We start from the raw sequence: 25,217 nt of genomic DNA, 5'->3' as shown, positions 1-25,217 counted from the left end.
CCAGTCTCAAAGCAGTTTGGCCAACTAAAACGTGCTGGTAAAAAGTATTTGTGGAGAGAATCATGATATTTGCTGCTGTAGGGCTTTTTAGATGTCAAAAACATATCTTAGATATATGTGAAGACAGCTGTCATTACATGGAATGCCATTTCACTCACATCCTCAATATATTGACCAATAACCGAGAGGGCAAGGATCAAGTACTATGACCCCTTCATCTCTATCAAATCCTTTAACTGTTTGATTGGGGGTGGATTAACCAAGGTTGACCTTCACCTCTATCAAATCCTTTAACTGTTCGATTGGGGGTGGATTAACCAAGGTTGACCTGAACATACACGCACACACGTAGTTATTTTTTTTAAACAGTGCAGTAAAACTTTATTTTAACATGGTAGTGCTTGCATATACATCTTTAGTGATCTATGAAAGATGGGTAAACGAGTTATATTCATTTGCCACCAGCAAAGAATAAGAGACAAATTATAATTATAATAAAAGGCTAAACATGCTCTTTGCGAGACAAGAACTGAGACGGCAATAGATTTCACAAACAAAATAAGATCAATAAAAAGACAATACTTTCAACTCCTACATTTGAATGCAGTATCTCCCCAATCGTTGCTGTTAAAGGATAATTTGCGTTCATGCTGGATAGAATGCTTTATGCTCTTGGATATGAGGGTGAAAATATAAACGTTTTCAAAGAACCTCTGTCAGTATTTTCCCATTGATTATAGCTTCCTGCTATCCTCTGCTTACTAACAGATTTGCTGCAACAATCACACACGTATGCTACACATAAGCTAACAGCAACAATAAAATAACAACTTAGTTTGAGACTCCAAAGCAGGTTAAGGGAAAGATTATTTAAACCATGACCCTAAGGAATCCAACTCTAAAATTATTATGATTTGTTTTAATTTAAAAAAAGCCTACTGGAATTGGCTTCTGGCCCTAGGAGGGTGAGAGAAAGTTCAACCTGAGGTTACACTTTCCCACTTCCAGTCCCACTGAACACTTCCTGTATGAACTCCACAGCACCAAAGGTCAAAGGTGACATCAGCCCCAAACACAGATGGGTGGGAAAATAAAATAGAATGTACTTCAAATATGATTGCATTCGCCCACTGATTGGGTTTGTCAGCTGGTATTCATGGAAGGTAAGAAATCAAGAAAATAAAAGGCAAAACAAAATAAAAATAACATTTTTAGACTGCAATTCCTCTTTCCCTCTCTGAACAGGTTCTTGCAAATAACACAAAACTCTGTTCAACAGTGAAAAACAACCAAGAGATGTCTTACCTCCTACCTATACCCTTGATGTGCATATAAGCAAGTTTAGCAAACACATACTCACACAGAGACGAACACACAAACTTGCCCTGTACACCTGGGCAGTACTAGTAGCCATGGAGTATAACAAAAACAAACATGGAATGCAGTTAAAATGGAAATAAGTAGGACATAAAGCTTAATCACTTTCGTTATATACAGCATTATGTGCTAGATGTTTTCCACAAGGAAAAAAATGAACAGTAACATTTAATGGCACATTTTCAGGTGTCCCTGTATGATAGTGTAGCCTGGTCATAGATCTGTCTGTACTGTCTCACTTATGGCCAATGACTTGAATATGACCAGAGGAGTTGGCAAGACAGCACAAACAGATCAGAGACTAATGATGGTGAGCTTGATGCCGTAAACTAGCACATGGATACAGCTACTGTATACTATTATAGTCAGGATAGAGAGGGTATATTTAAGCATGTTTGTGCTGTCTGGTGGCAATGACCCTAAGAGTTGGCAAGACAGCACAAACAGATCTGGACCCTGGCTAGGGCTTCGCAAGGAGTACTGTACTATAAAACATCACTCCGCCGATCCACACTTTGTCCGTACATTCATTTTACTGGGTCCAGAGCAGAACATTCATTCAGAAACATATTGTTCCCCCAAAGTCTATGCTCCATCAGGGGCCCCTCGCCAAAACGGAGGCCCCCAGGAGCAGGTGTACCATCCTGGGATTGTCCCGCTAGGCAAGCTGGAGGCTCGAGACTCGTTTTTAGACCCAGCTCTCAATCTGTGCGCGCTTTGGCAAAAGTAGCCTTCCTCCTTCATACTGTCTTTGACAGCGGTGAAAGATTCAAATGCACAGTGTTAACACTTCCCATGGTGTCCCAGTGCATGTTAGGTTTGAATACCGAGGGCATTGCCCATGATTATAGCCTCGATTGGTGTTGGTTTGGAAGGGCATCATCATGGATGGCTCATTGCACAGGTATCAACGAGTGTTCTACAGGGAAGTGAGACAGGGTCTAGGGAACACCCTGATAGTCAGATTTTATTAGGAGCCGAGTCTACATTCAAGCCAGGATCTTGTTCTCAGAATGTGAAATTAGGGGATTTCTTTAAGTGCAAATGTCACCTCCCGACTCATGGAGGGGAGTCTATGTGCAAAGCTGTGGCGGGGAGAACTGCCCACTGGACCGAACCAAAATAGGCACGGGATGGGGGGGACATAAGTGCTGGTTCACGCACTTGTCTGGTCCCTGACAGTGATAGAGGACTTACTAGTCTGATGTCCGACAAACATACAGTATGTGTGTGTGGAAAAGCTGAGATGCACAATCCTTTCCATACAGACACTTCCTTATTTTCCTCTACAGACTCTTCCCAGTTTTTAGGAATAGTAGAATGTTCCAGGACTATTGAACTAGAAACATTGGAAAGCTTTTTTAATAAATTGAATATCACTGAGCTGACTACTCCCTAACCACCGCTGACCTCAAATGACCTCCCCTCATCTGGTCCCGTCTGACCCCGGAAAACCCAACTTAGTCGCCATGGCTACAACAAGCTGTGCAGGTAAGTAGCGTTGGTGGGGGAGGGGACAGGTCGATAGCTGGAATGAGGAAGTCACGCAGTGTCAGTCACAGGGTCGCCAGGGTAACATCCTGTATGAACTCCACAGCACCAAAGGTCAAAGGTGAGCCCCAAACACAGATGGGTGGGAAAATAAAATAGAATTTACTTCAAATATGATTGCATTCGCCCACTGATTGTGTTTGTCAGCTGATATTCATGGAAGCTAAAAAAATCCAGAAAATAAAAAGCTTTCCCAGGGTCGTAGCCATGTAGCTGAAGGTCAGGACCGGCCCTTTCCTGAGTTAAATATTGTTTTCAGGGGTATCTACTGGGGCCGGTGGGGGTGATTAGATCTGAGGAGTGCAGTAGTGATTTTGGGGTGTGAAATAGTAGTTCTGGGGGGTGGAGTAGTAGTTCTGGGGGGTGGAGTAGTAGTTCTGGGGGGTGGCATAGTAGTTCTGGTGCTGGTCGGGCTGGATGTTTCCATAGGCTAAGAGGAGTGGGGCAGTGGAGGTTTGGGGGCCGTTGGGGAGTTGGGGGAACCCCTTCAGGCTGCCGTTCCTCTGGGTGGAGCCGTACCAGCTGGGGCCCAACTGGGGTGTCGTGGACAAGACACTACTGTGGGATGGAAGAGACAAGGTTAACTCAGCATTGTATCACATCTGTATGGGAGATGTAGGATGTAACTGGTGTCTGTACGGGGGATATACTGTAGGTTGTTATAGCTGACTGTGGCTGGAATGTAGGATGTTATGTTTGTGTATGTGGGATATAGGATGATACAGGTTACTGTACAGGCGATATAGAATGGTTTTAGGTGACTATGCAGACAATATAGGAAGCAATATAAATGACTGTGTACAGGGGATATATACTTAACAAAAATATGAACGCAAAATCAAGTTTGCAGACAACATAACAGTAGTAGGCCTGATTACCAACAATGACGAGACAGCCTACAAGGAGGAGGTGAGGACCCTGGAGGAGTTGTGCCAGGAAAATAACCTCTCCCTCAATGTCAACAAAACGAAGGAGCGGATCGTGGACTTCAGGAGACAGCATACAGAGTACGTCCCCCACAATCCACCGATGGGCCGCAGTGGAGAAGGTGAAAAGCTTCAAGTTCCTCGGCGTACACATCACTGACAATCTGAAATGGTCCAACCACACGGACAGTGTGGTGAAGAAAGCGCAACAGCGCCTCTTCAACCTCAAGGGGCCGAATAATTTTGTCTTGGCCCCTAAGACCCTCAAAAACTTTTACAGATGCACAATTGGGCACACTACCTGCCCTCCAGGACACCTACAGCACCCGATGTCACAGGAAGGCCAAAAAGATCATCAAGGATATCAACCACCCGAGACATGGCCTGCTTACCCTGCTATCATCCAGAAGGGCGAGGTCAGTACAGGTGCATCATAGCTGGGACAGAGAGACAGAAAAACTGCTTCTCTCTCAATGCCATCAGACTGTTAAATAGCCATCACTAGCCGGCTTCCACCCAGTTACTCAACACCGCACCTTAGAGGCTACTGTCCTATGTACATAGACATGGAACAGTAGTCAATTTAATAATGTTTACATACTGTTTTACTCATTTCATATGTATATACTGTATTCTAGTCAATGCCACTCCAACATTGCTCGTACTAATATTTGTATATTTCTGAATGTTATTATTTTACTATTAGATTTGTGTGTATTATGTGATACTACTGCACTGTCGGCGCTAGGAACACAAGCATTTAGCTACACCTGCAATAACATCTGCTAAATATGTGTATGTGACCAATACAATTTTATTTGTAACGTGTTGGTGCCATGTTTCATGAGCTGGAATAAAAATTCCCTGAAATATACCATACGCACAACATTTTTATTTCTCTCACATTTTGTGCACAAATGTGTTTACATCCCTGTTAATGAGCATTATATCCTTTGTCAAGATAATCCATCCACCTGACAGGTGTGGCATATCAAGAAGCTGATTAAACAGTTCATTACAGAGATGCACCTTGTGCTGGGGATAATAAAAGGCCACTCTAAAATGTGCAGTTTTGTCACACAACACAATGTCACAGATGTCTCAAGTTTTGAGGGCTCATGCAATTGGCATGCTGACTGCATGAATGTCCACCAGAGATTTAATGTTCATTTCTGTACCATAAGCTGTCTCCAACGTCATTTTAGAGAACTTGGCAGTACGTCAAACTGGCCTCACAACCGCAGACCACACAAGCCCAGGACCTCCACATCCGGCTTCTTCACCTGCAGGATCGTCTGAGACCAGCCACCCGGACAGCTGATGAAACTGAGGCATATTTCTGTCTGTCATAAAGCCCTTTTGTGGGGAAAAACAAATTCTGATTGGCTAGGCCCGGTTCCCCAGTGGGTGGGACAGGCACGCCCATGGCTGCACCCCTGCCCAGTAATGTGAAATCCATAGATTAGGGTCTAATTTATACATTTCAATTGACTGATTTCCTTATATGAACTGTAACTCAACAAAATCTTTAAACATTATAATTTTGTTCAGTATAAGATGTTATAGGTGACTGAATTGAATGTTACACACCTCGGTCGATCTGCTCTGGAGTTCATGCTCCTGGACAGGTCGTCATCGCTGTCGTACCTCCGGGGGTTGTCAAAGAAATAGGCCCTGGAACTGAAGCTGTGGCTGTTGATCATTCCTCCTGGTGCCTGGGGAAAAGGACACTCTCACAGTTTAATAAGTACTTTCGGGCAAGAAAAACATGCCTTTATATGTACTTACACCATAGTAATAACACTGGAAATATCCTTGTAAGTACATCGTATATGGGCCCAAATCGTTTCCAACTCATTTGTGTTTCAAAAAGTTAGTGTAGTTGTAACTTCCACCTGTGATAAATTAATGTTTTCAAACTAGATGAGATAAGCTGATAACTTTAAAATAAAGGCCCCTTAGAAGCTCATGCTGTTTTAAGCTACCCTGTGCTGAGGTAGGCAAACATTTGACTAATGTGCATTCAAACGCATATATGATTCATGTGAGCTCCTTGATTGGCTGGTTTACACAAAGTCAATGGCCCTACTTCACTTTTACAACATAAACACCGCGTTGCACTCTGGGATCAATAGGGACGTAAATTCGAAACGTCTGCATCTGAGGTAAACAGGTGAAACGCGGGGTCCGGAGCCGACACAATGGTATGTCCAAAGTAAACTGCTGTGTGCCGTACTACCGGTGTTGCGCCGAAAAGCTCCCCCCTGCCAGAATCCCCCCCCTTTCGCGTGAACGCGCACGCACTCAAGTCTTCAATGCTGCGACTTGCTTGCTAGTTGAGATTTCTGATCAAGTTTGGCTGAATTTCATTAGATTTTTATGTCTGTTTGATAGTGGGGAGGCAATAGTAATGTCAGCAGTTTTCGGTTTGGCTATTTGTTTCAAGTGTATGAGTCTATAAATAAATCTCTTTGCCAAAATTCATCATCTCTCCCATGTCTTATTCGACTAGTAGTTGTTCTGAAATGTTTATTGCTTGCCAACATTTGACTCCCTCCTTTATGTTTAATATAACACACATACATTAATGACTAATTTCGGTTGCCTATCCTGACGTGAAGTTTGTTCTATAGAAAGTACTTGACTCTGATGTGTCACAAAGTATTTGACTCTAGCCACAAAAATAAGGAAATTATAAAAAGGGGGGATTTTCTTGCCTGCCTGAAAAAAAACAAATGTATAATAATATAATAAACAAAACTTTGACTGAATGTGCCTCCATGAAGAATCCCCTCCCGAATAGGTTCCTTCGCCCTCAATAGGACACCCCCAGCACCTCCACCCTCCCCATCAACCCTCAATAGGACACCCCCAGCACCTCCACCATCCCCATCAACCTCCCCCCACCCCTCAACCACAAAACACAATAATGATAGAAATTAAAATAAATATATACCAAGATATATTCACAGGACACTCAACTTCTCTCTCATCTCTTTTCCTACATCAGATATGCAGGTGACATTTCCACCTGGATGACAGCACATAATCAGCAAGACGGAGATGCTCTTCATCCGAGGGAATGCCTGCCCATTCTCAGATGTTAGATAATCCAAGATGATCACATCATTTACATTCCAGCCCTTGTCAGCTTCAGGGAGAATTGTGACAGGGGGGAGCTTTTCGGCACAACACCTGTTAAACTCGACACAACGTTACATTTCACGGACTACCGACTGACCCAAAACAACAAGTAATTTGGAACACTTTAATTCGGAATGACAGACAAAAAAGTTGTAACGTTTAGTGGAGCATGTATTTTGAGCAGGGTGCCAGGTCCTACGACCAGAATACGCCAACAATATTTCCCTGGTCCAAAGAATGGCCTGACATAATAGAAACACACTACCTTGCCTATCCCAATGCACAAATGTCCCTGACTGAACACCAACTTGACCCATCGACTGTAAAAGAACTTCAGAAGAAAGCAGTTGCGCCCATACAAAGGACGATCTGAGGTAGTTTAACGGCTTGCTAGCTAAGCTAGCTTTGATGCATGTTGCTGTTATGTTAACTAGCTAGTTAACATATCTTTTGTTCCTAAGCAGTTTGCTTAAGATGCTCCTTTTGCAGACAACAATATTATTAAAACACGCACCATGAAGAGGGTGTTTTTGCTTTATCCAACCCAGTACCTGAATGTTGATTGTGCCTGGCTTTATGATTGTGCTCTCTTACAACACACAGCTTAGCTAGATACAATCGAAGAAAGCAGACACTGTTCAAAACCATATTTTCTTTATTTTCCACAAATGTTGAGTAATGACCAAGAACCGTGAGAGAACGATTAGGTAACTAGCTAGGTACTCTGAAAATAACAGGCTTACATTATGAATAACTAGGCTATTCTAGTCCATACGTTACAATATGGTGATTTACCCGGCTTTAGAGTAGTTCATGAGCGAACTAAAGGTAAGTGAATATTTCTAATGCTATTTATGCATTTAGATGACTCCAAAATGGCGGCTATCTGTATTGAGTAGTGTATTTTTCTGAGCACAGTACTCAGATTATTGTAAAGTGTGCTTTCCCAGTAAAGTTATTTTGAAATCTGTCAATGCGGTTGCATTCAGGAGATGTTAATCTATAATTCTTTGAATAACAGTTTAATATTTTATCAACGTTTATGACGAGTATTTTTGTAAATTGTAGTACTGATTCACCGGCAGTTTTGGGGGAAATACATTTTTTGAACGTCACGCGCCAATGTAAAATGCTGTTTTTGGATATAAATATGAACTTGATAGAACAAAAAATGCATGTATTGTCTAACATAATGTCCTAGGAGTGTCAACTGATGAAGATTGTCAAAGGGTAGTGCATAATTTTAGCTGGTTTTCTGCTTTTGGTGACGCCTGTCCTAGCATTGAAAATGGCTGTGTGTAATTTTTTGTCTATGTACTGTCCTAACATAATCTAACTTTATGCTTTCGCCGTAAAGCCTTCTTGAAATCAGACAACGTGGTTGGATTAAGGAGATGTTTATCTTTCAAATGGTGTAAAATAGTTGATTGTTTGAGAATTAAAATTATTTTGAAATAATTGAAATTATTAGATTTTTGCTATCTTGTCAAGCAATCCCATTATCGGGATAAGAACAGGAAGGGGTCCCAAAGAGGTTAACCAATTTGAAATCTAATTTAATTTGTCACATGGGTCGAATGCAACCGGTGTAGACCTTACCGTGAAACGCTTACTTCTGTGTTCTGTTTGTGCTTTTCTAATAACCAATTTCTGTGTTCATGCAAGTGACTGATTGAATGCCTGGTTAGTCTAAATTGTTTTTTTTTAACATGCTGTGTATGTGTGTATTTTTAATAAATTCACTCCCGTTAATAAAGTATAACATTTATTAGGATGATAGTATTACCATACTAATTAGATTGTATAACCCAGAATGAAGGGTTTGAAATTATGAAGTGTCTGTTTTTTTTCTGTGTTGATTTCCATTGCTTTAACTTCTATGGGCTAGGTGGGACAGTCAACAACCAGTGGAATCGCGTGGCGCGAAATACAAATACCTCAAAAATGCTATAACTTCAATTTCTCTAACATATGACTATTTTACACCATTTTAAAGACTCTCATTAATCTAACCACATTGTCCGATTTCAAAAAGGCTTTACAGCGAAAGCAAAACATTAGATTATGTCAGGAGAGTACCCTGCCAAAAATAATCACACAGCCATTTTCAAAGCAAGCATAGATGTCACAAAAACCAAAACCACAGCTAAATGCAGCACTAACCTTTGATGATCTTCATCAGATGACACTCCTAGGACATTATGTTATACAATACATGCATGTTTTGTTCAATTAAGTTCATATTTATATCAAAAACCAGATTTTTACATTAGCATGTGACGTTCAGAACTAGCATACCCACCGCAAACTTCCGGTGAATTTGCTAAATTACTCACGATAAACGTTCACAAAAAGCATAACAATTATTTTAAGAATTATAGATACAGAACTCCTTTATGCAATCGCGGTGTCAGATTTTAAAATAGCTTTTCGGCGAAAGCACATTTTGCAATATTCTGAGTAGATAGGTCGGCCATCACAGGCTAGCTAATTTGACACCCACCAAGTTTGGTGCTCACTAAACTCAGAATTACTATTAGAAAAATTGGATTACCTTTGCTGTTCTTCATCATAATGCACTCCCAGGACTTCTACTTCAACAACAAATGTTGTTTTGGTTCCAAATAATCCATAGTTATATTCAAATAGCTCCGTTTTGTTCGTGCGTTCAGGTCACTATCCAAAGGGTGACGCGCGAGCGCATTTCGTGACAAAAAAAATTCAAAATATTCCATTACCGTACTTCCAAGCATGTCAAACGCTGTTTAAAATCAATTTTTATGCAATTTTTCTTGTAAAATAGCGATAATATTCCAACCGGGCGACGTTGTATTCATTCAAAGGCTGAAAGAAATTGAGAATTCTCATGAACGTGTCACTGTCCCCAGCCTGACCACTCACAAATTATCCTGCTGTTCTTCGCCCAGAGACAGGAGATACGTCATTCCACTTTCTGGCGCCTTCTGAGAGCCAATGGAAGCCTTAGAAAATGTCACGTTACAGCAGAGGTGCTGTATTTTCGATAGAGATGCAACAGAAGGATAACTAATTGTCAGACAGGGCACTTCCTGTATGGAATCTTCTCAGGTTTTGGCCTGCCATATGAGTTCTGTTATACTCACAGACACCATTCAAACAGTTTTAGAAACTTTAGGGTGTTTTCTATCCAAATCTACTAATTATATGCATATTCTCATTTCTGGGCAAGAGTAGTAACCAGTTTAAATCGGGTATGTTTTTTATCCGGCCGTGCAAATACTGCCCCCTAGCCCCAACAGGTTAATAGGAGTATAGAATATTTTGATATAGAAACTAAAATCTAAATGCTTACATTAAAATGTAATGACTTATCACACAAGTGATAAGATGGAATGTGATGGACATTTTTATTTTTATGGCTTTTCTATTAACCAATTTCTGTGTTCTGTTTGTGCTTTTCTAATAACCAATTTCTGTTCATGAATGTGACTGATTGAACACCTGGAAGAAATCCTCGCTGTAGTATCTGCAATTTGGCAGTACGCCCAGCCCCTTATTTTGAGAACAATCTCTCAGTTTCAAGGTCTCAGCTTAGAGAGAAGAAGCCTCTTAAAAGGTATTGGTCTGTCACATGCATGAACCAGTATTGGTCAGTCACATGAACGATAGCAAATGTTATGAACAATGAATAAGCTAAATCATGCAAATATTACTTTCTGTGTAAGTATATAAGAGAACTAATGGGACTGCCCCGTGAGAGCTCCTGATCGACATGAGTACATATGGTGCATTGAGTTGGTTGGCAATAAACAAATTATTTAAGATTTCCATGACAATCCCTTTAAATAAATGACATCTTAAACTTCACCAAGAAGCAATTTGATCGGACAGGATGAGATAGTAGTCTTACATAGAGTAGTCCAGTGTCATGGTGTTTTGTCTTAAAGATCCTCAAGGCCTCTGCGGTTTTGGTCATGTTAGGCCTTGGTCATTTACAGGCTTTGTACTGGCTGTACCCCTCCAATGTCCTTTTCCTAATCACTGCATGTCTTTCTCCTAAAATAATGGAAATTAAAAGAGGACATTCTGACAATATTTTTGTATGATTAGCCTATATGTAGTTTGCTAGGATTTGAGTCGGCCCAATCAATATTACCATATTTACTGTATAGGAAAATCACTGACACAGGTCAGGAGACTTACCTATTCTTACAGGTCTAGTATTTTTCTTGGCCTTTCTGGATGGCTAGTGCCATCTCTGCTCCTGGGAATGGCAGCTTGGGGGTGCTGTGTTGATGTCGGTGCTAATTGTATCCAGAAGACCAAACAGAAGTCTAGCCACATGATTGCATTTCTCACCTGGTCCTGTATTATGGACGACCAGTCCAGTTTGGTAGTTTTTTTCTTTAAACGAGGCAAGGACTTTGCCCTGACATGAGTAGCATCCTGCACCTTGTTGAGTTCCACCTCACTCACATGGCCTGACCTAAATACATTGTACCCTTCCTGAGAGGCTTCTCCGCCACAGGTAAAAACTACTAACTCCTTCCTCCCTGATTTCTATTGTTCTCTTTGTGAGGAAGTCCACTATTGAGCAGTAGGAGAACTCATCTGGGATGTTCAACATATTATCCCCCCAATTCCCTGCCTTTGGAGGGGGTATACTGTCCTCACTCAGAAATACCAGATACAGAATACTTAGCTAGGCTATTTTCTATGGCTTGTGCTTAAGTCTATAACATTGGACCTGGATATAACACAGAATTACATAATGTTCAATTTGCTAAATTGTGTTGGACAAATGGTTGGAGTGAGAAGATAACCGTTCATTGGTAATGTTAGCTGGCAACGGTGAACTCAGCTAGATAACGTTAGCTAGCTACGCTACCAGTATAATCAACTAGCTAACCTTGTTACTAAACGTTTATTAGACTTGCTTTTCGACAACAAAATCCCTCTACATTGCAATGTATGAGACACTTATCATTATCTTCTATAACTGGTGTTGGAAGGGTGGCTCCATTCAAGTCTTTTTCTCAAAGTCAGCGCAGACATGTCAGCTACCTATTGAATTGCACTGTTCACCTTTTGAATTTGATGGAATTTACTCCCCTATCGATCCTAGAGTGCAATGCGCTGTTTACATTATGATGTAAAAGTGAAATAAGGCTATTGTCTTACTAGGTTCTGATTGGGCCTCTGTACCCTGAAGAAGACCACAACCAGACTGGTGGGCAGCAGCTCCCAGAAAAAGAGGATGATCCCAAAGATGATGTAGGCCTCTCCCCTGATCTTCTCTACGTCTGCCTAGAAGGACAACACACATCGATCCAGCATTCAGAGAAATGAAACACACACACACACACACACACACACACACACACACACACACACACACACACACACACACACACACACACACACACACACACACACACACACACACACACACACACACACACACACACACACACACACACACACACACACACACACACACACACACACACACCAGAAAGATTAAAGACACACAGACAACACAACCCGAAAGAGGCAGATGTTGGGGGACAACAAGACAGCAACACGGACAGAGATTGACAGCATGTATACAGAGGGATTTCCATGATGACAGGAGATTTACACAGACACAATGATGAGAGTGATTAGAGCATGGATAAAAACATGCAGACAAGTACGCCGACTGAGAACCAAATATACCTTAAGATTATCCCTCAGAAAATCACAAATACACACATTGACGCAATGTTGTATACTACAGCCTACTACTTGTAATTATCTGATAAATTCAATCGAACCAAGATGGATAGATTAGATAGTAGACAGAGAAACAGAAACAAAGACACATGAGTGTGTGTGCTTATATGTGTCAGAGACACATTTAAACTACATGTAAAGCAATAAACCAAGACAGACAGTCACCCCACCCAAACACACACACACACCCCAGATGGCCTATGTGAAAAAGGGAAACCTCCAGTACAGGGCCGTCTATTTCAGGGGTTGAGCTCAGATCTAGGTCACTAGCACCAGGCAGCCCATGGCTGACTGAGTTATTTATAGACAAACAAAGACCTTTCCCCCACAGAGCCCATATCCTCCCAAATCCCCTCAAATGGATTGTTGCTGCAGCAGTCACAGAGCTCTCAGCCACTCAGCAAACAGAACTGGATAGAACGGCTCTGTCATCAAAGCATTCTGGACTAAGTGAAATCAAGCCAAGTGTCAACTTAGAAGGGAGACTCTGGAGAACAGTCGTAAAAATGGGATATATGTACAGATTCACACAGAGGGCCCCATATACACATACTGTACATACAGTGCCTTCAGAAAGTCTTCACACCCCTCAACTTTTTCCACACTTTGTTGTGTACCAGCCTGAATTTAGAATGGATTAAATTGAGATTATGCAGTATTGTGTATAGGCAGTGACACAATGTCAAAAGTGGAATTATGTTTTTAGAAATGTTTTTAAAATGTGCTTAACTTCTCTAGGGTAGGGGGCAGTATTTTCACGGCCGGATGAAAAACGTACCCAAATTAAAACGGCCTACTACTCGGGCCCAGGAACTAGAATATGCATATTATTAGTAGAGTTGGATAGAAAACACTCTGAAGTTTCTAAAACTGTTTGAATGATGTCTGTGAGTATAACAGAACTCATATGGCAGGCAAAAACCTAAGAAAAATCTAACCAGGAAGTGGGAAATCTGGTGCTAGTAGTCCTTTCAACTCATTGCCTATCGAACACACAGTGACTTAGGGTTCATTTTGCACTTCCTAAGGCTTCCACTAGATGTCAACAGTCTTTTGAAAGTTGTTTGAGGCGTCTATGATGAACAGAGAGCGAACAAAGGAAGTTGGAAGTTGTTGACTCAGGAAAGCACATGAGTTCATTGGCGCGCATTCACGTGAGAGTTAGCTGTGTTCCAAAATGTTTTTCAAGACACTGGAATCGTCCGGTTGGAATATTATTGAAGTTCTAAGTTAAAAAGGCCCTAAAGATTGATGCTATACAACGTTTGACATGTTTGAACGAACGTAAATATAACTTTTTTTGACTTTTCGTTGTGACATTTTGGGCGCACTTCCTACACTTCCTACACGCTGACTGAACGCGGAAACAACAAGGAGTTATTTGGACATAAATTATGGACTTTATCGAACAAAGTAACATTTATTGTGGACCTGGGATCCCTGGAAGTGCCTTCTGATGAAGATCATCAAAGGTAAGTGAATATTTCTAATGCAATTTATGATTTTAGATGACTCCAAAATGGCGGATATCTGTATTGCCTAGTGTATTTTCTGAGCGCAGTACTCAGATTATTGCAAAGTGTGCTTTCCCCGTGAAGCTTTTTTGAAATCTGTCACAGCGGTTGCATAAAGGAGATGTTCATCTATAATTCTTTGAATAACAGTTTAATATTTTATCAACGTTTATGATGAGTATTTTTGTAAATTGTTGTGCTGATTCACTGGCAGTATTGGAGGCAAAATATTTTCTGAACATCACGCACCAATGTAAACGGCTGTTTTTGGATATAAATATCAACTTGATCGAAAAAAAAATGCATGTACTGTGTAACATGATGTCCTAGGAGTGTCATCTGATAAAGATCGTCAAAGGTTAGTGCATAATTTTAGCTGAATTTCTGGTATTTGTGACGCCTGTCCTTGCTAGGAAAATGGCTGTGTGGTTTTTCTTGTGTTGGAACTGTCCTAACATAATCTAACTTTATGCTTTCGCCGTAAAGCCTTTTGGAAATCAGACAACGTGGTTACATTAAGGAGACGTGCATCTTTAAAATGGTGTAAAATAGTCGTATGTTTGAGAACTTTGAATTATGACATTTTGTGGTTTTGAATTTGGCACTCTGATTTTTCACTGGCTGTTGAATAGTGTGAACCGTGGGTGGGACGCTAGCGTCCTACCTCCCCAAGAGAGGTTAACAAGTCACAGAATAAGTTGCATGGACTCACTGTGTGTGCAATAATAATGCTTAACATGATTTTTGAATTACTACCTCATTTCTGTACCCCACACATACAGATAATTGTAAGGTCCCTCAGTTGAGCAGTGAATTTCAAACACAGATTCAACCACAAAGACCAGAGAGGTTTTCCAATGCCTCACAGCCTCACAAAAAAGGGCACCTATTGGTAGATGGGTAAATAAAAGAAGACAGTGAATATCCCTTTGAGCATGGTAAAGTTATTAATTACACTTTGGTTAGTGTATCAATACACCCAGTCACTACAAAGATACAGGCGTCCTTCCTAACTCAGTTGCCGGAGACAAAGGAAACCACTCAGGGATTTCATCATGAGGCCAACGGTGACATTAAAACAGAGTTTAATGGCTGTGATAGGAGAAAACAACATGGTAGTTACTCCACAATACTAACTTAAATGACAGATTGAAAAGAAGGAAGCCTGTACAGAATAAAAATACTCCAAAACATGCATCCTGTTTGCAATAAGGCACTAAAGTAAAACTGCAAAACATTTGGCAAAGAAATTACATTTATGTTCTGAATAAAAAGTGTTATGTTTGGTGCAAATCCAACACAACACGTCACTGAGTACCACTCTTCATATTTTCAAGCATGGTCATGGTTACATCATGTTATGGGTATGCTTGTCATCGGCAAGGAGTAGGGAGTTTAAGATAAAAATAAATGGAATAGAGCTAAGCACAGCAGGCAAAATCCTAGAAGAAACGCTGGTTCAGTCTGCTTTCCAACAGACACTGAGAAGCAAATTCAGCAGGACAGGCCAAATATACACTGGAGTTACTTGCCAAGATGACACCGAATGTTCCTAAGTGGCTTAGTTACAGTTTTGACTTAAATCAGCTTGAAAATCTATGGCAAGACTTGAAAATGACTGTCTAGTCATGATCCACAACCAACTTGACAGATCTTGACAAATTTTAGTTCTTAGACACTTACCCAGAAAGACTCACTGCTAAAGGTGCTAGGTGTGAATACGTATTTCATTTTCAATAAATTGTGCAAACATTTCTAAAAACATGTTGTAATGCCCTGGCCATTGAGAGGTTTTTTTTGTTCTCTATTTTGGTTAGGCCAGGGTGTTACATGGGTGGGCGTTCTGTTTATTTTTCTAGGTTGGTTTGTTTCTTTGGTTTGGCCGTGTGTGGCTCTCAATCAGGAACAGCTGTAGCTCGTTGTTGCTGATTGAGAGTCATACATAGGCAGCCTGTTTTTCCTTTGGGGTTTGTGGGTGATTATTTTCTGTCTAGGTTTGTGTTAATCCTGACAGGACTGTTTGGCTGTCGTTTCTTTCCGTGTTTTGTTTGTAGTGTTCATTCGGTCATTAACCTGTTAGGGCTAGGGGGCAGTATTGACACGGCTGGATAAAAAAACGTACCCGATTTAATCTGGTTACTACTCCTGCCCAGTAACTAGAATATGCATATAATTATTGGCTTTGGATAGAAAACACCCTAAAGTTTCTAAAACTGTTTGAATGGTGTCTGTGAGTATAACAGAACTCATACGGCAGGCAAAAACCTGAGAAGATTTCATGCAGGAAGTGGCCTGTTCTTCTTGTCTCTGTTTATTGAAGAGTGAGGATCTTAGCTGTCCCGTGACACTTCCTACGGCTGCCATAGGCTCTCAGAAGGCGGCAAAATGCTGAATCGTGGCTTTGCAGGCTCTGGCTGAAAAAAAGTAGCGCGTTTGGGTAGTGGCTGGTTACAGTACTGTGAGACTCAGGCTCGTGCCCGCGTCGACCGAAAGCTTTGTTTTCTTTACGCTGTTTAGCTAAATGGACATTCCCGGTCGGAATATTATCGCTTTTTTACGAGAAAAATGGCATAAAAATGGATTTTAAACAGCGGTTGACATGCTTCGAAGTACGGTAATGGAATATTTAGATTTTTTTTGTCACGAATTGCGCAATGCGCGCGACCCTGATTTACCATTTCGGATAGTGTCTGGGACGCACGAACAAAACGCCGCTATTCGGATATAACGATGGATTATTTTGGACCAAACCAACATTTGTTATTGAAGTAGCAGTCCTGGGAGTGCATTCTGACGAAGACAACAAAAGGTAATCAAACTTTTATAATCGTAAATCTGATTTTGGTGAAGGCTAAACTTGCCGGGTGTCTAAATAGCTAGCCCGTGATGGCTGGGCTATGTACTTAGAATATTGCAAAATGTGCTTTCACCAAAAAGCTATTTTAAAATCGGACATATCGAGTGCATAGAGGAGTTCTGTATCTATAATTCTTAAAATAATTGTTATGCTTTTTGTGAACGTTTATCGTGAGTAATTTAGTAAATTGTTAGCAAATTCCCCGGAAGTTTGTGGGGGGTATGCTAGTTCTGAACGTCACATGCTAATGTAAAAAGCTGTTTTTTGATATAAATATGAACTTGATTGAACAAAACATGCATGTATTGTATAACATAATGTCCTAGGTGTGTCATCTGATGAAGATCATCAAAGGTTAGTGCTGCATTTAGCTGTCTTCTGGGTTTTTGTGACATTATATGCTAGCTTGAAAAATGGGTGTCTGATTATTTCTGGCTTGGTACTCTGCTGACATAATCTAATGTTTTGCTTTCGCTGTAAAGCCTTTTTGAAATCGGACAGTGTGGTTAGATAAAGGAGAGTCTTGTCTTTAAAATGCTGTGATATAGTCATATGTTTGAAAAATTGACGTTTTTGTATTTTTGAGGAATTTGTAATTCGCGCCACGCCTATCATTGGATATTGGAGCAGGTGTTCCGCTAGCGGAACGTCTAGATGTAAGAGGTTAAAACCTTTTATGATGAACACATCCCCCGCTGCACCTTGGTCTCATTGCGACGACGGTCATTACAGTTGTTTTCACTTTGTCATTATGGGGTATTCTGTGTAGATGGGTGAGAAATCTATTGAATCCAATTTCAATTCAGGCTTAAACAAAAAAAATGTGGAGAGGTATAAATACTTTTTGAGTCAAAAGTGCTTACAGTGTTCACAGACACAAAACACACACACGCAGGCAAACACACACAGAGCCATGTAAAGCCAGACACATTATATAAGCATGAACACACACAGACGAGCAGACATATGCACATTGCACACACGGACTCTTAAATTGGGCATGCACGTGTGCACAGTTGAGAAACAGCAAAAACCCAAACACACATGGAGATGTGTGTGAAAAATCAACCATGTAACTAATGAAGAATGGATGTGACTGCCGATTAGTTACAGACATTGCCTAATCACACACACACACACACACACACACACACACACACACACACACACACACACACACACACACACACACACACACGGGTGTTTGCAGACTAATCAGCCCTGTAATAGATAATTATGTCAGACAGCAGTTGTATGTGTGTCTGTATGCGTGTGTTTGGCTGGCAGCACAGCACTGTGAGCTTTGGATATCTAGGACAGCAAGGTTCACTGATGGTTTAACAGGCCTGACACATACACACACGCCCCTAGTCCTGTCACAGTGACTTAACTGTAACTATCTTCATCATCATCACCATTTTATGTGTATGTGTGTCTGCGTGCATGCTTGTGAGGGTGCGTGGTTATCCTACCTGGTCAGAGACGTTGGACCAGCTGTAGTTGAAGGGGCTGGGCCGGTCCTCTGGAGAAAGAGCCACCACAACCAGGTTATAGCAGGCCCTGGACATGTACAGCAGGATGACTGCAGCACCGATGGCTGTAGCCTGGCACACTGACGTACCCTACAGGGAGAGGTAGGAAGGAGGGAGAGGGGAGAAAGAGAGAGAAGTATAGTGAGTATTGTTCATGTACTGTATGTTACCCCTCTAGAGCATAGGTATGTATGTACAGTTCCTTCAGAAAGTATTCCTACCCCTTGACTTATTCCAAAAGTTGTGTTACAGCCTGAATTCAAAATTGATTACTATTTTTTTTTTTTTACCAATCTACATACAATACCCCATAATGACAAAGTGAAAACATGTTTTTAATGTTTGCAAGGTTTTTGAAATATCTCATTTACATAAGTATTTACACCTGAGCCAATACATTACAGCTGTGAGTCTTTCTGGGTGTCTCTAAGATTTTTGCACACCTGGATTGTACAATATTTGCACATTATGCTTAAAATAATTATTCAAGCTCTGTCAAGTTGGTTGTGGATCATAACTAGACAGCCATTTTCAAGTTTTGCCATAGATTTTCAAGCTGATTTAAGTCAAAACTGTAACTAGGCCACTCAGGAATATTCAATGTCGTCTTGGTAAGCAACTCCAGTGTATATTCGGCTTTGTGTTTCAGGTTATTATCTTGCTGAAAGGTGAATTTGTCTACCAGGGTCTGTTGGAAAGCAGTCTGAACGAAGTTTTCCTCTAGGATTTTGCCTGTGCTTAGCTCTATTCCGTTTCTTTTTATCAAAAAACTCACTAGTCCTTGCCGATGACAAGCATACCCATAACATGATGCAGCCACCACCATGCTTGAACATATGAAGAGTGGTACTCAGTGATGTGTTGTGTTTGCCCAAAACATAATGCTTTGTATTCAAGACATAAAGTTAATTTCTTTGCCACATTTCTGGCAGTTTTACTTTACTGCCTTAATGCAAACAGGATGCATATTTTGGAATATTTTTATTCTGTACAGGCTTCCTTTTCATTCTGTCATGTAGGTTAGTATTAAGGAGTAACTACAATGTTGTTGATCAATTCTCAGTTTTCTCCTATCACAGCCATTGAACTCTGTTTTAATGTCACCATTCGCCTCATGGTGAAATCTCTGAGCTGTTTCCTTCCTCTCCGGCAATCTAGAAAAAAGAAACACCTATAAAGGCGAGGTGCTGGCTAGCGGAGTAGAACACTAGAAAATAAAGGAAAGCCGCACACTCTAAGAGCTCAGATGCAAAAATGTAATAACCAACGTTTCGACAGCAAAGCTGTCTTCATCAGGGTATCATCACAAACACTGCGAGATGAGTCATTTATATAGTGTCAAGAGACACACAGGTGTTTGTAATCATGGCCAAGTATGGCCTAATATCATTGGTTAACTCAAATATTAAAAAAATGGCATACAAAGAACATACAAAAAGACAAACAAATGGATAGCATACAATCATAGCATTTGTAGTCCAAAATGCATCCAACAAACAATTACAATGGCAAAATCACAATAATGGCTTCAGATCAAAGTCTATATTGAGACCGAAGGGAGCAAGGGTCTTTAAATTAAAGATCCAGGCAGCCTCTCGTTTTAACAATAAATTATCAAGGTCACCCCTTCTCCTCGGGAGGGTGACATGTTCGATGCCAATATAACGCAGAGACGAAATCGAATGGTTTGCTTCCAAAAAGTGGGCCGCAACTGGGGAAGTCAAGTTTTTGCACCTAATGGTGCTACGGTGCTCTGAGATACGTACTTTTAATTCACGCTTTGTTTTACCCACATAATTTTTACCACAGGGACAAGTTATAAGATAAATAACTGCCTTAGTGGAACACGTGATAACACCTTTAATTGGGATAGATTTCCCTGTTTGGGGGTGTTTGAAGGATCTACATTTATAAGTGCCATTGCATTGAGCACAGCCATTACACTTGTAATTTCCATCCAGTATGGGCGCAAATAGGCGTTGTTCAGGAATATCTTGGGGTGGTAAATCAGAGTGTACCAATTGGTCTCTGTGATTTCTGCCCCTCGAGAATACGACCAGGGGAAGATCAGAAAACACATTACCGAGACTATCATCATATTTCAGAATGTGCCAATGTTTGTGAACGATTCCTTTAATTTGTTCAGAGCACTTTGAATAGCGGGTAGTGAGAACGCAAGAATGCGTCTTTTTGCGAGACTGACCTTGAAAAAGGTCATGTTTTGTTTTGAATTTTCTCAATGGCAATATTAATCTGATCATTGTTGTACCCCCTCTCCGTGAACATATCCTGAGTCTCAGCCATATTTCTGTCGAAATCTGATTGTTTAATACAAATTCTTTTGATTCGACAGAATTGGCTGTAGGGCAAACTATTTTTCAAGGGAAGTGGGTGACAACTATCAGCCCTCAACAAACTGTTACGATCAGTAGGTTTCCTGTAAAGATCAGTGTATAAAACATTATCTTCACACAAGATCAGAAGATCAAGAAAACTGATTTGACGTGTATCAGATTGCATAGTAAATCTCAAATGTTCAGAACAGGAATTAAGAAAAGCATAAAACGCCTGGAGCTGTTCTGCATCACCCCTCCATAGAACAAAAATATCGTCAATATACCGTTTCCAAATAATGATGTTAGGCAAGAAAACATTTTTGATAGGGTTGAAAATGGATTGTTTCTCCATGTAACCCCCTCTCCGGCAACTGAGTTAGGAAGGACGCCTGTATCTTTGTAGTGACTCAGTGTATTGATAAACTATCCAAAGTGTAATTAATAACTTTACCATGCTCAAAGGGATATTCAATGTCTGCTTTTAATTACCCTACTCGCAATAGGTGCCCTTCTTTGCGAGGCATTGGAAAACCTCCATGGGCTTTGTGATTGAATCTGTGTTTGAAATGGACTGCTTGACTGAGGGACCTTACAGATAATTGTACAGTCGGGGCCAAAAGTTTTGAGAATGACACAAATATGACTTTCCACAAAGTTTGCTGCTTCAGTGTCTTTAGATAATTTTGTCAGATGTTACTATGGAATACTGAAGTATAATTACAAGCATTTCATAAGTGTCAAAGGCTTTTATTGACAATTACATGAGGTTGATGCAAAGAGTCAATTTTTGCAGTGTTGACCCTTCTTTTTCAAGACCTCTGCAATCCACCCTGGCATGCTGTCAATTAACTTCTGGGACACATCCTGACTCATGGCAGCCCATTCTTGCATAATAAATGCGTGGAGTTTGTCAGAATTTGTGGGTTTTTGTTTGTCCACCCGCCTCTTGAGGATTGACCACAATGGGATTAAGGTCTGGGGAGTTTCCTGGCCATGGACCCAAAATATCGATGTTTTGTTCCCCGAGCCACTTAGTTATCACTTTTGCCTTATGGCAAGGTGCTCCATCATGCTGGAAAAGGCATTGTTTGTCACCAAACTGTTCCTGGATGGTTGGGAGAAGTTGCTCTCGGAGGGTGTGTTGGTACCATTCTTTATTCCTGTTCTTAGGCAAAATTGTGAGTGAGCCCACTCCCTTGGCTGAGAAGCAACCCCACACATGAATGGTCTCAGGATGCTTCACTGTTGGCATGACACAGGACTGATGGTAGCGCTCACCTTGTCTTCTCCGGACAAGCTTTTTTCCCGGATGCCCCAAACAATCGGAAAGGGGATTCATCAGAGAAAATGACTTTACCTTTTGCAGAATATCCGTCTGTCCCTGATGTTTTTCCTGGAGAGAAGTGGCTTCTTTGCTGCCCTTCTTGACACCAGGCCATCCTCTAAAAGTATTTGCCTCACTGTGCGTGCAGATGCACTCACACCTGGCACTTGCTGGACTTTCTTGGGCGCCCAGAAGCCTTCTTCACAACAATTGAACTGCTCTCCTTGAAGTTCTTGATGATCCGATAAATTGTTGATTTAGATGCAATCTTACTGGCAGCAATATCCTTGCCTGTGAAGCCCTTTTTGTGCAAAGCAATGATGACGGCACGTGTTTCCTTGCAGGTAACCATGATTGACAGAAGAAGAACAATGATTCCAAGCACCACCCTCCTTTTGAAGCTTCCAGTCTGTTAATCGAACTCAATCAGCATGACAGAGTGATCTCCAGCCTTGTCCTTGTCAACACTCACACCTGTGTTAACGAGAGAATCACTGACATGATGTCAGCTGGTCCTTTTGTGTCAGGGCTGAAATGCAGTGGAAATGTTTTTTTGGGGATTCAGTTTATTTGCATGGCAAATAGGGACTTTGCAATTAATTTCAATTCATCTGAACACTCTTCAAAACATTCTGGAGTATATGCAAATTGCCATCATAGAAAACTGAGGCAGCAGACTTTATGAAAATGTATATTTGTGTCATTCTCAAAACCTTTGGCCACAACTGTACGTGTGGGGCACTGAGATGAGGTAGTCATTAAAAAATCATGTTAAACACTATTATTGCACACAGTGCGAGTCCATGCAACTTATTATGTGACCTGTTAAGCAAATGTTTACTCCTGAACTTATTTAGGCTTGCCATAACAAAGGGGTTGAATACTTAGACTCAAGACATTTCAGCTTTTCATTTTTAATACATTTCAGCTTTTCATTTTTAATACATTTGTAAATATTTCTAAAAACACAATAGCACTTTCACATTACGGGGTATTGTGTGTAGACCAGTGACACAATCTCAATCTAATTCCTTTTAAAATCAGGTTAATGTGGAAATAGTCAAGGGGTGTGAATACTTTCTGGGGAGAATGACTGTCCCCTTTACTTGAAGCATGGATAGGGTTCAAGGTTGATCGCAGTAATGCAGGCATTGTTAGCAGAAAATTGGATCCCCCATTATAGTGAATGAAAAAATGTAAAGCTTCACGTTTAATCTTTGTGTAAAAAATATATATACACTACCGTTCAAAAGTTTGAGGTCACTTAGAAATATCCTTGTTTTCCATGAAAACATACATGAAATGAGTTGCAAAATGAATAGGAAATATAGTCAAGATGTTGTCAAGGTTATAAATAATGATTTTTAATTGAAATAATGTGCTTCAAACTTTGCTTTTGTTAAAGAATCCTCCATTTGCAGCAATTACAGCCTTGCAGACCTTTGGCATTCTAGTTGTCAATTTGTTGACGTAATCTGAAGAGATTTCACCCTATTCTTCCTGAAGCACCTCCCACAAATTGGAATGACTTGATGACTGTACCATACGGTCAAGCTGCTCCCACAACAGCTCAACAGGGTTGAGATCTGGAGACTGTGCTGGCCACGCCATTATAGACAGAATACCAGCTGACTGCTTCTTCCCTAAATAGTTAATGCATAGTTTGGAGCTGTGCTTTGGGTCAATGTCCTGTTGTAGGAGGAAATTGGCTCCAATTAAGCGCTGTCCACAGGTTATGGCATGGCGTTGCAAAATGGAGTGATAGTCTATCTTCTTCAAGATTCCTTTTAACCTGTACAAATCTCCCACTTTACCACCCCCAAAGCACCCCCAGACCATCACATTGCCTCCACCATGCTTGACAGATGGTGTCAAGCACTCCTCCAGCATCTTTAAATTTTTTCTGTGTCTCACGAATGTTCTTCTTTGTGATCCAAACACCTCAAACTTAGAGTCGTCTGTCCATTACACTTTTTTCCAATCTAAATCTGTCAAATGTCTGTGTTCTTTTGCCCATCTTAATCTTTTCTTTTTATTGGCCAGTCTGAGATATGGCCTTTTCTTTGCAATTCTGCCTAGAAGGCCAACATCCCGGAGTCGCCTCTTCATTGTTGACGTTCAGACTGGTGTTTTGCGGGTACTAAACTCAGCAAAAAAAGAAACATCCCATTTTCAGGACTCTGTCTTTCAAATATAATTCGTAAAAATACAAATAACTTCACAGATCTTCATTGTAAACGGTTGAAACACTGTTTCCCATGCTTGTTCAATGAACCATACAGAATTAATGAACATGCACCTGTGGAACGGTCGTTAAGACACTAACAGCTTACAGACGGTAGGCAATTAAGGTCAGGGTTATGAAAACTTAGGACTAAAGAGGCCTTTCTACTGACTCTGAAAAACACCTAAAGAAAGATGCCCGGGGTCCCTGCACATCTGCGTGAATGTGTCTGAGGCATGCTGCAAGGAGGCATGAGGACTGCAGATGTGGCCAGGGCAATAAATTGCAATGTCCGTACTGTGAGACGCCTAAAACAGCGCTACAGGGAGACAGGATGGACAGCTGATCGTCCTCACAGTGGCAGACCACATGTGACAATACCTGCACAGAATCGGTACATCCGAACAGCACACCTGCGGGACAGGTACAGGATGGCAACAACAACTGCCCGAGTTACACCAGGAACGCACAATCCCTCCATCAGTGCTCAGACTGTCTGCAATAGGCTGAGAGAGGCTGGACTGAGGGCTTGTAGGCCTGTTGTAAGGCAGGTCCTCACCAGACATCACCAGCAACAACGTCGCCTATGGGCACAAACCCACCGTCGCTGGACCAGACAGGACTGGCAAAAAGTGCTCTTCACTGACGAGTCGTGGTTTTGTCTTACCCGGGGTGATG

General features: G+C 41.0%; 1 protein-coding gene across 4 annotated transcripts in view; it reads right to left on the bottom strand.

The window, feature by feature from the left end:
• Positions 1 to 352: 352 nt before the first annotated feature.
• Positions 353 to 25,217, bottom strand: part of LOC106610616 (G protein-coupled receptor 137Ba) — a 73,413-nt gene continuing 48,548 nt past the window's right edge. The window contains exons 4-7 of one of the 4 annotated variants that reach the window (XM_014210023.2): positions 18,596 to 18,745; positions 12,159 to 12,284; positions 5,445 to 5,569; positions 353 to 3,486 (exon numbers count right to left, since the gene is read on the bottom strand). In XM_014210023.2, coding sequence (XP_014065498.1) covers positions 3,216 to 3,486; positions 5,445 to 5,569; positions 12,159 to 12,284; positions 18,596 to 18,745 — 672 coding nt within the window. In that variant the 3' untranslated portion in view covers positions 353 to 3,215. Of the gene's footprint in view, positions 3,487 to 5,139; positions 5,211 to 5,444; positions 5,570 to 12,158; positions 12,285 to 18,595; positions 18,746 to 25,217 lie in introns of those variants that run through there. The other 3 variants (XM_014210024.2, XM_014210026.2, XM_014210025.2) reach the window with 3 other exon arrangements.

The sequence above is a fragment of the Salmo salar genome, chromosome ssa09 (assembly GCF_905237065.1).
Source record: "Salmo salar chromosome ssa09, Ssal_v3.1, whole genome shotgun sequence".
NCBI lineage: Eukaryota > Metazoa > Chordata > Actinopteri > Salmoniformes > Salmonidae > Salmo > Salmo salar.
This window is presented reverse-complemented; position numbering and strand designations above follow the sequence as displayed.